The following is a 15,083-nucleotide window of genomic DNA, read 5'->3' as shown; positions in this document are numbered from 1 at the left end:
CCAAAATGAAAAAGTTACACGGATGAAACTGTGAAGAAAAGTATAGAAAAGAAAAATATATTATAATTACCACCGGGAAAAGTCATAATTTACAACTGTACAAGTAACCTTTAAATTATACAGTCCATTCCCACCAGAAAAGATTGCAGGCATAATCAATATATTATGGCTTGGCAAGACAGCAGCATTGGCAGCATTCATCCAGATCAATTTGCACTGTCAGAATGCTCAATTTTTTCCTCTCAAAGATTTAAGAGAGAAAAAAATCTACTGCACCAGCACTGATGTGATAGCAGTACCTGTGCCAAACAGAGATACACAAGTGATACGTAAAAGGACTTCCCCTACTTTGGAAAAGCTATATTTACAACTGGAAGAAATTGCATTAGTAACTCAGGTCAAAATAGCTTTGTGAAGATGGCAATGAAATTGAACAATTCTGATACCTCAGGGCTGCCAATAACGCCGTCTGCCGAGGTTCGATAATGTTAGCCACAGTTGTTCCTATTTGAAATCGACCGTCTTAATTAACATATCTGGGGAACAGACTCTTCCTAGGGTTTGCACAGACACCGAGACTTGTCAGCTTAAAATCACATAACCGGGGAATTCATACATATTGATGAAATCACTCCAATTCGCTATGTCCACAGCTTCTTGGAAACTGGGGTATCAGTAACATCAGATGGGGGGAAAAATGAATAAATATTGGACAAAAAATTCATTACAATCAAATCCTTAAAGACAAATTGTATGTACAGTCCAAAATATCTGGAAGTAAGAACAATCTTCAAAACAATACAGCCAAAACCAAAACCTGAGACAATGTACATCCAAAATTAAGAAGCAGCTTTTTAGCAGTAACGCCTAAACATTCATGCCTTATTAATGTATTGTAACACCAATAGTGACAGTGCTGAACTTCCTACCCGCTCTACCCTCCATACATTCTGAAACTGATTAAAATTCAATAGGACGACAGAGGCACAGAAATGACAGTGATGAGACCAGCCTTTCATCACTCTTCACTTTAATATACTCAACTCTTTGAGATACCTGCTGGATTTGATCTGGCCAACAGGAGTGGAGGAATGTGCATTAGATTTGATTCAGTGTTGACAAATGCAGGAAAATGCTACAGGAATTAAGATGTAAGGCTACATCTCACATGATTGAGAAGAAGGGCAGCAACCAGTGGGCTGCTACCTATGAGCTTTTAAAGACACATATAAGATCCTCAAGTCATGTCCAACACAGTTGTGAACTAAATCTTAAAATTGGACATAGCATTTTAATTGACTATAACTTGGACCAAACTGCATTTACATATCAGTTTTATTGACAATAAAAGTGTACCCAATAGGTTCTGCTTGCGTAATTCTTCCCATCCACTGCACACATTGTAACAAATAACAAGAACAAAATATGCAGCAGCAGTAGAGTGAAAACTATTGATGAAGAATTAGATTCACAAACTGTTGCAGCATTCTGTAATAACTTCCCCATCATTAATCTACTGCAGCTGTCCTCTCTTTTTAAGGACGAATACAAAAGAAGTACAGTGTTCCGAAATTCGCTGATTTATTAAAAGCGTGATAATTCATAATTTATGACAACATTTCCCTTGGAGAAACAGCAGTCTGGCTAAAAGTACTTTAAAAATGGAAAAAAAAACATTTGCGGAAGCATAACATCTGCTTCAATCACCACTACCACCTACCATTACAGTATGAGGGTCTGAAGATGGTCAGAGTGTGATCGAAACTGGTTACCATCAAAATAAATGCTTCTGTGGATGAGACTGTTTGTTTTCCATTTTTAAAGATTGGTCACTGCAATGATGGTGCTTTTTAATGAAATCAAGTAGTATTTTCTGAATATAGACATTTTCATTAATTAACTGTTATCTGTACAGTTTAAATTTCATGTTTACTGATACACTGAACCGAGAAATGATAAATTCAAAAGGAAAACTTAATGAAAAATACATGGAAATGTTGAGAGGAAATTATGACTTACTGCCACAGAAAGAACTGTGTTTTCGGAATGTGCAAGTACTTAATCATTGCTGCTGCATGTATTCACTCCTAACATCTCATAATTATGTTGTTCCTCTTGAGAATCCTCTATTTAATGAAATTAAAATGTTTCCGGCAAACAATCACAACATCCTGGGGAAATCACAGATGCACTGATCTACCGCACGAACAAGTGAAATGTGTGTGACCTGTGAGGAATGTGATGAAATTTTGTAGTACTTAAGCCAAGTGAAATATGGAACACTCAGCATAACCTTTTACATTCTGTATTATTCTCCTTTCCAGTATTAAGTATAAGAGAATAATGAAAAAGAGCATTTCAGCTATTCTGCCACTGAAGAGGTTACCAACTGCATCACTGTCATTTTGAGAAGCACAGTTTGCTTGATCTAATACAGGCTCGCATACATGTGCACACAAGCAGTGCATGTAATCTTGTTTTTTTTTTGTGTTAGTGATTTATCCTTGCAATTCTTAAGGTAGCAGGGATAAAATACATGGAACAAAATGTTATTTACAACTTGCACACAAACCAGACAGCAGTTATCAGAGCCAAGAGCCATAAAAGGGAAGCAGTGACTGAGAAGGAAGTGAAACAGGTTTGTAGCTTATCCCTGACATTCAATCTGTACACTGAGCAAGCAGTAAGGGGGAAACCAAAGAAACATTCGGAGAAGGCATTAAATTTCAGGGAGAAGAAATAACAACTTTGAGGTTTGCTGTTGATATTGTAATTCTGTCAGGGAAAACAAAGGCCTAGGAAGTGCAGTTGAGTGGGATGGGCAGTGTTTTGAAAGATATAAGATGAACATCAACAAAAGCAAACAAAGGGTAATGGAATGCAGTCAAATTAAATCAGGTGATGCTGGGGAATCAGATTAGGAAATAGGACACTAAAAGTAGTAGATGAGTTTTTCTATTTGGGGACTTAAATAACTGATGTGGTCAAAGTGTAGAGCATACAACATGTAGACTGGAAAAGTGTTTCTGAAGAAGAGAAATTTGTTAACAGTGAATACAAATTTAAGCGTTGCAAAATCTTTTATGAAGATATTTGTCCGGAGTGTAGTCTTGTGTGAAAGTCAAATGTGGATGATAAACAGCTCATACAAGAAGACAATACAAGCCTTAGAAATGGGATGCTACAGAAGAATGCTGACGATCTGATCGGTAGTACATGTAACTAATAAGGAGGTACTGAACTGGGAAGAAAAGAAATTTCTGGCACAACTTAACTAAACAAAGGGATGGTTGATAAGACAAATTCTGAGATATTGAGGGATCTTGGATTTAGGATTGGAGGGAAGTATGAGGAGTAACAATTTTAGAGAGAGAGACCAACAAATGAATACAGTGAGGAGGTTCAACAAGACGTACGTTGAAGTAGTTATTCAGAGAGATAAAGGCTTGCACAGGACAGAGTAGAATGGAGAGCTGCATCAAAGTATTCTTTGGACTGAAGATCCAACAACAACAGTAACAACAATGACAACAACAATGTTATTTAATTAGTTCTACCTTGAGTTAGCATACTGAAACAATATGTAGTAATCCAGCAATTTACAAATGAGCAAATCTTTGGAAGAAAGAAGAGTAACAAATACAACAATAAAAATGCTGGCCACATAACACTGACTGGAAAACTAAAATTATCTTATGAAATGGTAATTCACATTTAAGCTAAATATAAACAGGATATCTACAAACATATTTACAGTGTTAAATTACTTATGTTTTCATCTATTTGATGTTTTCACAAATATTTACATTTTAAATTAAAATAGTAGCCTCTGGAGGAAGTCTCTGTAGTATCTCATGCCTGTAGTCTGATTCAGTCTAATTTAAGACAGTTCAAATCCTGTATTACTAGAAACTGCGTATCTCAGTTTCTCTCGCAATGTACTTTTCTTCTGATAGTTTGGTAACTTCAAGAGATTGAAGCATGTAGATGAAGTCGGGAGGCGATTTTGTGGATCCTTCTTCCTTATGGTAAAAAATCCCCGAATAACACTACCTGTAAAAATATACAAATAAATGTACATACTGTAAACAACATACCCAATTTTGTGGATCCTTTTTCCTTATGGTGTAAAAGCCCTTAATAATACTATCTGTAAAAATAAACAAATAAATGTACGTAATGCAAACAACAGAGCGAAACGTGCATGTCTGATATGTGTCTAATGGTAACATTACAGATATGCGTTGAATTTGGTTAATACACGAGACAGCTGGCTCAGATGACACAGACACATTAAAAGTATAAGATGTTGAAATACTAACGTTAAGTAAGAAAGTGGCATATCATCAGTGGTTTGTTACAGTGAGAGCAAAATCATGAAGTGTCGCCGATAAGCAGAAAATTTTAGTCCAGTTAAATTCTAGTCTAGTTAAAATTAGCTCCTCACTATTAGACAGATGAGTTGCCAAAGCTACAGGGAGGGGTTTAATCTCCCCGTGCTTGTACCAATGGAGGGATGACAAGTGTTTCCGCCATAGTGATATATGTAGTAACGCTGATATCGTCTGTGTTCACAGAATATCTAAAGGGCTCAGGTAGTAGGGTGGCCGTCAGCAGCCTCATTCCCACACATGCCGCGATGTCCAGAAACCTGTACAAAAGACACAGAGGCACATGCATCGCAGAGCATACGAAGATATTCCTGGAGCCGCTGTACTGGAGGTGGTATGTGTAAATTGCACAGAGACTCTGGAGAGCACTGAGAAAATCAATGCACGATAAAGGGCAAACAGCTCTGTGATAGAAATCAAGCATTGGTCTAACAGTCGACATCTAAAAACCTTTTTGCTGACAACGAGGGTGCACCCTGCACTGTGGTCATTCCTAGCGCCACTGGTGTAAATGTGTTCTTTCCCTAAACTGTGCATGCAGCTCCAGAAAAGTAAAGCTAGTTACTGAAACCAGAGCAATGTTCTTTGAAAGTAAAGTAAGTTCAAGAAGGGCACAGAACTCTGCCAGCGTGGAATGCTGCACTTAATGTAGGATGAAACAATATAAAAGTGAACTCCGGAAGTGGTAACTCAGCAACTCCCACTAAAGGCTTATAACTGGGCTAGTGGGGAATGCACCAGTAGTCAAAGAGAAATCAAGTGGTGCATCACATTAAGGCAATGTAAGATGGACAGCTGTGCATCCGTAGCCCAAATCTGATGGGACTAAGAATTGATACAAACAAACAGTGATAGTACAGCCCACATCCCCTGAGGTGTCACAAAATTCAGATAATACTTACACTAGTTGCTAAATATGATATTAGGCAGAACCAACATAATATTTGATCAATTGTTATGTAGGGATGGTAGGAGAAATTCCTCTCACTGTGTGTGTGTGTGTGTGTGTGTGTTTTTTTTTCCCCCAGTGGAAAAGTGAAAGGCTTTATTTATGCTTCACAAGTAGAGATGCTTGAAATGCTGTCAGAGTTGTCGTATGAGTAAAGCGGCCTACTGAGAGCTGCTATAGACCAATAAACTGTTGACAAAGAAAGAGCATGCGAGACTCAGTGGGAGGCAGCCAATAATGGGTGCGACCACTATAGCAAATAAGGTTTTGCTCAGCACTGAATCTGGAGATACAGTCAACTGCAGAGTGATGCCTACAAAAGCCACTATATCAGGAAAAAAAAAATAAAATTGATCGTATGACATTGTTGGCCGGGAGGTCCTGTCCGGGTTCGGCCACCTTGTTGCAAGTCTTATTTCATGTGACGCCACTCTGGGTGACTTGTGTGTCTATGATGATGAGAGGATGGTGAGGACAACTCAACACCCAGTCCACAGGTGGAGAGAATCTCCAACCCGGCTGGGAATCAAAACCGGGCCTGCTGCATGGGAGGCAAGCACGTTACCACTCAGCTAAGCAGGTGGACACACTATCAGGAATTTCCGTGGCTCAAGCCACCATATCCTATGCCCAATGATCACTTGTTTCATCACCTTGCACACACTAATGGTGACAGATATGGGGTGGTATGGGGTGGTAGATGGAGGGAAGGTGTCTGCCTTTATAAGGCTTAGGTATAGATATCACGGTAGTTTTACACCAGCTGTAGAAAATGTGCCATCCTTCCGAAGGTGAATGTCGTCAGGTCTCAGAGTGGAGGAACGTGATGATATAAGAACGTGCTCTCATTCCTTTGTGGTAAAAACATTATTGTGGCATTTATGATTATGAGAAGTATCTGCCACTTGCTTCTGAAGTAGGAAGGGCAACAGTAGTAGGGCAGAGCTCGAGGTCTCTGCAAAGTGCTGAGATGGGCTGAGGTGTGGGAGACATCGCAGCATCCACTACAGTACTGTTTGCAAAGGTCAGATCGGGTAGTGGAAGAAGACCTTTTCCCCAGCACAGTGACAATGTTTATCCCAAGGAACAGTAGATGGAGTAAAATAGTCGAGAGAGCTCCATAAGTCACTTTTGCTATCTATAACTATTCAACTACTCTTTGCACTCATCTGTTTAAACTAGACACAGTTCTCCAACACGGGGTGGTGCTCGACGACACGGACAATACATCTCGTGAACCTAACTTTTCCCTGTACAACAGGGAACTGGGGTTCATTGTGGGAGAGAAGATGTTCAGGGTACGGAACGATCAGCGGCAAAGAGGATGACGTACATAAGATACTCTACCTGGTCATCACCGTTGTGAAACTGTTTGTGTAAGGGCGCAAGTGGTTTTAGATGGGTGGCAAGCCATCTTAACACGGATCATACACAGTTCAGCAAGCAACTTATGCACAAGAAATGGTTGCTTGAGTGTGTGTATGAAATGTTGTGCCACTCTAGATGCTCAGTGAGCTTTGTGCTGTAGAAGGAGAGACCCAGGTGCAAAAATGAATATGCAGAATTTGAAGGAAACACTGGTTCATCTGTGTTGAGGGAAACAATGTGAAGCTGGTCCAAACTGTTTGACAGGAATGTACCTTTTACACAGGCTCTGGGAGAGCCCAAATGGGATGGTGGCCACTGCACTCAATAAGTGGCAAGAAAGGTGCTGGGACTTGAGCAACCAGCTGTATTATTTCTGTCACAATAAGAGTGAGTGACCGAGGTATGAAGATACAGCAAACAGAAAACGTAACTCCAGGAAGCGTAATACAGACAGCAACAGCTTACAACAGGGTGTTCAACAGAATGATCGAGCTATGGTCACCAACTCAGATGAGTGTTATTACACCCCCGTGAGCTGCTCTTCTTGCCTCAGGAGGAAGGCTGTAAACGTTCCTGGGTTAAATGTGAAAGGTCAAAGTGGTCTCGAGTCAGTATTTACATTTTTAACAGTTATAAACTGTTCAGCAGCAGCTGCAATTCTGCCCTACATGATCTCATACCTCGTACATTCTATTGAAGAAGAGCCATTTCACGACAAGAGGTCCTCAGCATGTGGTCTAGTGGTTAGCGTTTCTGGCTCCTAGATTGTGGGGCCAGGGTTCAATTTCCAGCTGCGTTGAATTTTGGCCCCTCAGGGACTGGGTACTGTGTGGTTCTCATCATCGTTTCACCATCATCAGTGAGCAAGTAACCAAAGCGGTGTCAAATAAATAAAGACTTGGATCAGACAGCTGAGCTATACCAGACAGGTTCTCCCGGTCAATAATGCTATATAATTGTTTCACTTATTTATTTCAAGGGTAAGAGATGGCAACTGGGTAGGTTTCCATTTCACTCGAGATTTGTTACTGCAATGGTGCATAAGGAGTACACAAAATGATTACATTTACAGATCAATAGTACAAGCGGTTCAGAGGTACCAGGTGCTTAAACACCCATATTAGTATGTGATGGAGCCTTCACGGGTGGCAATGCAGGCCCTGACTCCGGCATATAGTTGATCGTACAGATAGTGAATACTGTACTGAGATACGTTATACCGTGCCTGCTCGACCTGTTCAGTTAGAAGTAAGAGTTGTCGATTGACGAGTCACACCGATCACTCCCCATCCCATCGTATCCCACAGGAGCTCAAGGGGAGAAAAGTCTGGAGCTCGTGCTGGCTAGGGAAGTTGCTACACATCTTGTACAGCATGTTGTGTTTCACGGTTAATGTGTGGGTGAGTATTACCCTGATGGAACAATATATCACTTTCCTGTTGCAATAATGGCAAAAACAATGGGTCTAACAACAATCTGCACATACCGAGCATGGTTTGCTGTCCCCTCCAGAAATGCCAAAAGTGAACGAGAGTTGTAGCTTACTGCAGTCTTATATTTGTCTCGGACGAATGCATTGTACGAGACAGCACTTAGCAGGTCTATATCGTACGCACAAACGACCGTCACTTGCCGCAGGCTGAATCTATTTCCATTGCTGTAGACCACAGTGTGTCATTCCATATCGCAAGTGATCTCCGGATGGCACCAGTCGCTCTGTGCACACTGATGTCGTGGCACGGGTGGAAGAAGGGCCAGAGGTGTGGGCGACAATAGTCCCACTGCTAACAACCAGTTCGCAATGGTTCGTATTGCCACGTCTGGGCTCACAAGTCCTATTATCTGTCCTGGGGTTGCCATACGATCTTCCACTGTTGCCCTTACAATACGACAAACCTCGCAGGAGTCCGTACCGTGTGGACGCCAGAGCTGAGAATGCTCACGTGACCACAGATACCGGCACTATTGCACACCTGACGCAGCACGTACAACTTGTGTGGCAATGCTCCAAAAGGACCATCCCACCACTCAGACGGGCACCATTTGACCCGTTTCAAACTCACCCAGTCGGCTGTAGGAAGCACGAGTGCATCACCGTGACACGGTTGCCTGCTTGCTTCACGTGTCTGCATCGTACTGAGCCTTCTGGCTGTGAGCATTCCCTATTAAAGGGTAGACACAGATAGTGCTCTGGTAGCTATGCTACTGAGCTATCTGTTGGTGGACAATACTGAAACCATTATCAGTACACCTACTATCTCCTAGATGACACGTACTGTCATCGGGTCAAAACTGACATCTTCTTTCCGGGTGTACTGTTTCTTTTCCTTTTTTCCAGCAGTGTGTGTTTTGCAGGTACAGCAGTGATAGACGATGATGTTACTTTAGTACTTGCGGTTTTACAGTTAATGTGCTAAACTGAAGGTCACAGGCACGGGTGGCCGTATTGATTTTTGGTGGTGGTGTAGCTACAATATTGCTGAAACAGTCAGATGTTGGTAAGAAGGGCTTGTGGATGGCAATTTTTTCTGAGTAGCTCCAAGTATTTTCCAATTTCCAGATCTCCTGTACAGCTCGCTCGTCGAGGTAAGCGGAGTACTTGCAGGACAAAGCGACGTGGTCTCCTGTGCAGTTAATGCAGTGGGGTGAAGGAGATATGCAGTCTCCTTGATGTGTATCTCTGCCAAAACTTACACATTTGGCTGCATTTTTTTGAGGACACACAAGTATAGCTGAATCACTGAACCAGCAGCAGCACTTCAGTTTTTGCTTATAGGATCTTATACTGTTGACCCGTTTCTCTGCCTCAAGCCTCGAAGGGAGCTCCACTCGACCAAATATACGGGAGATGGCACAGACAGGCATAAATTTGTTGTTTGTCCTGTTATACTGACGTAATGCAACTATTTCCTGATCAGAGAAGTAACCTTGAATTTCTGCCTAGGGCAGACCGTCAAGCAGATCAATGGTAACAACACTGTGGGAGTAAGTCAGTGAGCTATGGGATTCCATATGTACGGGATATTAGTGAAAAAGTCAGCTTTCATCATATTTTTGGCCTCATGTCGATTAGAAGGGCTACGTTATGCAGGTGAGATCGTGACTTCATTTGGCCTGCAATTGACTCCACAGTTCAATGATGAAGGGATTTATACTAACACTAAAAGAATCGTAGTGGTCAATCTGAATGGTGACCATTGTTTAATGTTTAATAAACAGTGTACATTTTAATTTATGGGCTGTATTTTTCATGACCTTTTAATGTACTCTCGGTGTTTATAATTTCTGTAAAAGACAAACATCTGTTACAAAAACTGAACAAATTATAAACATTTTTATCTTAAAGGACCGCAGCTGGTCATTCTGACAGATGAGGAATTTTTTGCATTTCATGTGTCTAAAGGCTCAGCAATGGATTTTTTCTTCCAATGAGGTTATTTTATTTCATTGTTGTGACCTTGTTCCTCCCCCCCCCCCCCCCTTTCTTTTCACATTTTACTTTATTTAGTAGAAGAATAGACATACTTTAGTTGCTGTTTTTCATCAATACACACTGTTGCGCTCTGCAGAAGTTTAGTGCTCCTCCTCATTATTGTGGCACACTGGTGTTTTCATTTGGATTAAGAATTACTCAATTACGTGAAGTGTTCACCAGAAGAAGATTCTGAAGGAGAAGATATTTTTAATGATGAGTTGCACGATACAGATTATAAAGATAACACAAAATACCAGCCCCAAGAAACAGAACTAGGCCAATCGTCAGAGTCGGAAGATGAAAGTTCAGTACCTGTACAACAACATACAAATACGCCAGTGCTTACACATTTCATTCCAGTGGCACACAAAATTCCTACTTGCAGCTGAGGAAGAAAACAGAAAAAATCACATCCATCTCAGCATCCGGAAGCCCGAAGTGCAGAGACTGCGCCAACAGAACAGTGTGAACTCGAATTGCGTGAGAGCACACACCTGGAAGATTAAGGCATTACAACATGTTGGTAGAAACTCCTGGGTAAGTTTGTAATGCTAAGAAACTTACAGTTGCAGGCAGTTATATGAGTGCATAGAGAGTGTTGACAGAAAATAATACGCCACACAACATAAAAAACTTTACAGAAATTAGAGCCCGAGAACTTCCACCGGATATCACACGGGTACTTGATATTGCCCAATCAAAAACTGGTATAGCTATAATGCGTGCACTTTGAGTGTACAGAGGAAATAATTTCCCCCTGAAACTTCTCTGGTCTCAAGTGTGGGGGGCGGCATTTTTTGCTCGTACTGTGGGAAGAAATAAGTTCACAGAAGTGTGATTTTGTAGTTCTATGACAAGCACACTTGTGCGAAGAGACCCAGGACTAATGGCTTCACTGCAGCTACAACAGTCTGGAATTCATTGCAGCTCTATCCGTGGAAAGCTCGGTACACTACACGTGTAATAAATCAGACGAATTTGGTTTGAGGTTCTGACACGCATTAGACACCGGTAGTAAATGTACGATGAATGAAGTTCCGTACTTGACCAACTAACATACCTGTTGCAGAGCATGTTGTCACGCATCTCAGTCAGCCTTACACTTAAAAAGGAACATCTGTAACATGTGACTGTTTCTTCACAGCCAAACATCTTGCGGAGCAGCTAAAGGGGGAGAACATAACCATAGTGGGTGCACTGAAGAAAAATCGAAGAGAAGTTCCTCATCGGCAAAGCCTGCTGCCAGATCTTTGTACGACACTATTTTTTACAAATCCAGTGACAGTTACTTCCTAGCAGAGGAAGACCATGAAAAATGGTCTTCTACTGAGCACAACGCACCTGTCAGCTGCAGTGGACGAGCAAACACAAAAGAAACTCCCTAAAACTGTGAGCTTGTACAATTCCACTAAATTTGGAATTGATATTCGGGACAAGATGTCTCGTCTGTACATTCTCAAGCTTGGCTGCTACAGATGGCCTACGCACTCGTTTTCCGACATCCTAGACCTCGCCGGAATCGACGCCTGTATCCTTTACAGAGAGACGACAGGAGAAAGAGTTAGCCGGCAGGTGTTTCTTTTCAAATTAGCAGAACAACTTTCCTTTGTGTATGTACAATTAAGGAAAGAACCTGTTCATTACATTCATTCGTGTTCAGAACATTCATTACGACCACTGAAATACGTAAGGTGGTAGTACACGAGGCCTGCCAGATACGAGGATGCAAAAGTTCAAACAAAACTAAAGATGTATGTGAGCAGTGCAAGAAATTCATATGTGGTCCACGTGCTGGAAGTGATCGGCATGTGTGTGCAAAGTGTTTTGACAAAGAAGGTGGCTCTGATTGAAAAGATGTCATAGAGAGAAAAAATCTTGCTTTCTCATTACTGCTACAGCAATGTGTGTCAATTTTTCTTTATTTTCCATAGTAAATATACATTTATGACCTGTTTGAGGGTTTGACTGAATACAAGTCATAAAGATAAAAAATGTTGTATAATTATATGTTTATTTGCATTTGTAAGTTTAGTATAAACTGATTTTGCATTAACAATTAATTCTTTGCTTCAATCTTTTTTTATTAAATTAAATACAATTTCTACAGAAACTTTGAAGCGTAACACATTTTTACAATAAGCATAATGCACTATTGACCTGTAAAGACACTGTACTGAAGTCACTTAAGAAGTAAAACTGAAAACAGAGAAGGAAAACTTCACAGGTAAAAATGACCAATAGTGGCCCTTCTATGTAGTTCGCTAATGCCGGTCCTCTTAGTGCTAAGAAAAAACTCACTTTTTTCCGTATGTGACACTATTAAGTAGTGGGGTGCACATGGAATATTCATTATTTTCTCAGTTACTTTCCATTTCTGTTTGTTAGGCAAGGCTTTCGGTAGATTGGTCCTGTACTCAATGCGATTTGATTTCTCACAACTGCAAGAGTCTATGATGATTTACACTTTTGCTCTTGGGTTTCCCACACAGGGCTACTGACCCACCTCAGGTGATTGTTCATACCTCAGGACACACTTCCTGAACTCCAGACAGAGCGGTCAACTGGCCACTGGACCTGGCCTTTTAGCAGAGGGTACACACAACCCCTACCCATCGAACTAGTGACAGGGAATTACAAATTACCCAGTCACCCTTTAACCTGTCACACATGTGAGCTGACTTTTGGTAGGGGAAGATAGGTGAAAAAAGAAAGGCTTCAAATGATACGGGGAGGTGAAATGCACAGAGTAGTATAAGGAAAGACTTGCAGTACAGAAAGATAGTAGTACTACAGGTAGTGGGGCCCTGTGCTCACCAAAGACACACTCATAAAATAGTTATGATCCTGTGAGGGAAATATCATGGAATGAGAATACTGAAGTCTCCAGAGACAATGATACTGCCACTATGGTTCAAATCCTAGTTTGGTACAAATTTTTAACTTTTCCCATTGATTTAAATCACAGCCAATCTCTGTAATTCCTTTGTGGTTTAAGTCATAGTGGCTACTCAATTAATGTCTGAAAGAATGCATCCCACATCTATAATTATGATGAGGACAACCAAGTGACCACTTCAGTGCAGATGCACACCACGTCTGAACTCTTACAAGAATCGGCGAAATGCCGCAAGTAATGAGGATAGTGGGCAACGGGGACTACATCAGTACTGTGTGGACGAGTTGAGAATTTGGGTCTGACAGGAGGTGTGCTAGGGTAGTCCACAGAGTTGCGATGACCGCACAGTGGTCAGCACATCTGCCTAGTACGCGGAAGACCTGGTTTCAAATCCCTGTCCTCGTGAATTTTTAATTTTTCCTACTGTTTTAAATCAATACCCTTTGGCAGCTAACATCATTAATTCCTTTGTGTCTTGATTCATAGTGGCTCAAGGATCAAAACTGTCTGAAAGAGCATACATCACATATAGAAAATATATCTCGAGGGTATTACACCACGAACAGGAGGCTCAGTGTTCAAAATTGTATTAAAATAAATATTGTACACTCCAAGTTGTGGTAAAATGTGGTTGTGCTGCAATGATACAGGAAACAAACATCTGGTTCTACCACGGTGATGTCGGTCCAGCAAAACTGAATATAACTCTATTGGAGAAAATAGCACATACACAATTCTCTCATCAACAGTCACTTAATAAATACTAATTCGACTTGCAACACCAGTCCACTCTACTGCCAGATACCACAAGCAAAGTAAACAACGAATCTGACGTCAAATGCAGAGTCGTAGAGAGAAGCCGAGTCACCGTCCTTACCGTATTTACTCGAATCTAAGCTGCACCTGAAAAATGAGACTCGAAATCAAGGAAAAAAAATTTCCCGAATCTAAGCCACACCTGAAATTTGAGACTCGAAATTCCAAGGAGAGAAAAGTTTTAGGCCTCACCTCCAAATCGAAACTAAGTTGGTCCATTGTAATATGAGACACAATTTAGGTCGAATGAATGACGATACAGCTACAGTAGTTTGGTTTGAGTCGTAAGCTTAGCAGTTAAGCTTTACCAGGTATCCTTTGCTACGCATCAGGCGCTCCGTCCATATTTATACGGGTACCCTTCCTTTTTCAAGTGCTTCGTCTGGTTTGAATCGATTGCTTATTTTTCTTTGATCTGATAAGTGCTGTTCTCTTTGTTATAGGTGTTTACGACACTCTAAGCTGAAAATGCATTACTATACTGTGTCATGCATTGTTTCTCGCATTCTGATAGTGCGTGTTTACAGCCTGTCGCCGCTCGCGGCATAGCTTGCTTTTTGCGCGCTACCGGCGATTACAAGTAAAGAAAAAAAGAGAGGAATCATCTCATTAGCGAAACAATGGCAAGAGACTGCTATTTGTTGTTACTTACACTGCTGCTTTCTTTGATAATGATCAACAAGAACCAAATAATAGACTGCATGTGATAGAAGATGTTCTGAACGAGAGTTTAGCTAAAATTTTTCGCCGTTTGAAAATGTTTGCAGACGCCTCTTTTGTACATTACATTCTGCACAGAAATTAGAGTCATCTTAGATTTAAAAATCTGGTCAATTGTCGTGCTTCATTTCTGACTGTATCACTACTAGGCATAAGAATAATATGAATATAAACATGACATGATATGTATATTCTTCCGCGTTTGCTGTTGTCTCACACTAGTTTCGTACTTTATTAGGCAGACAGGATTTAAATGAGATAGCAGCAAACACGAAAGAATACATGACAAAATGTTTATATTCATATTATTCTTATGGTGAAGAGGATATACTGCATGTGATTCACAATTCATAAAAGTTCCTATTAGCAACCATCTCTTCTCACAGGTAGGCAAAAATTCAGAATGTACAGTTGGCCATATTGACAAACATCCCAAACAGTCTTGCCAGTTCGATTTTCATAGTACAT

At 40.8% G+C, this 15,083-nt stretch overlaps 1 protein-coding gene across 1 annotated transcript in view; it reads right to left on the bottom strand.

Annotated features, from left to right (window-relative positions):
* Window positions 1-3,575: 3,575 nt before the first annotated feature.
* The window catches only part of LOC124545912 (ubiquitin-protein ligase E3B), a 273,159-nt gene continuing 261,651 nt past the window's right edge, over window positions 3,576-15,083 (bottom strand). Inside the window, exon 17 of the mRNA XM_047124876.1 lies at window positions 3,576-4,053. Within this exon, the coding sequence (XP_046980832.1) occupies window positions 3,881-4,053 (173 nt within the window). The 3' untranslated portion in view covers window positions 3,576-3,880. The remainder of the gene's footprint in view (window positions 4,054-15,083) is intronic.

Source organism: Schistocerca americana, chromosome 1 (assembly GCF_021461395.2).
Source record: "Schistocerca americana isolate TAMUIC-IGC-003095 chromosome 1, iqSchAmer2.1, whole genome shotgun sequence".
Lineage (NCBI taxonomy): Eukaryota > Metazoa > Arthropoda > Insecta > Orthoptera > Acrididae > Schistocerca > Schistocerca americana.
The sequence above is the reverse complement of the archived record's forward strand: the minus strand, read 5'-3'. Positions and strand labels throughout refer to the sequence as shown.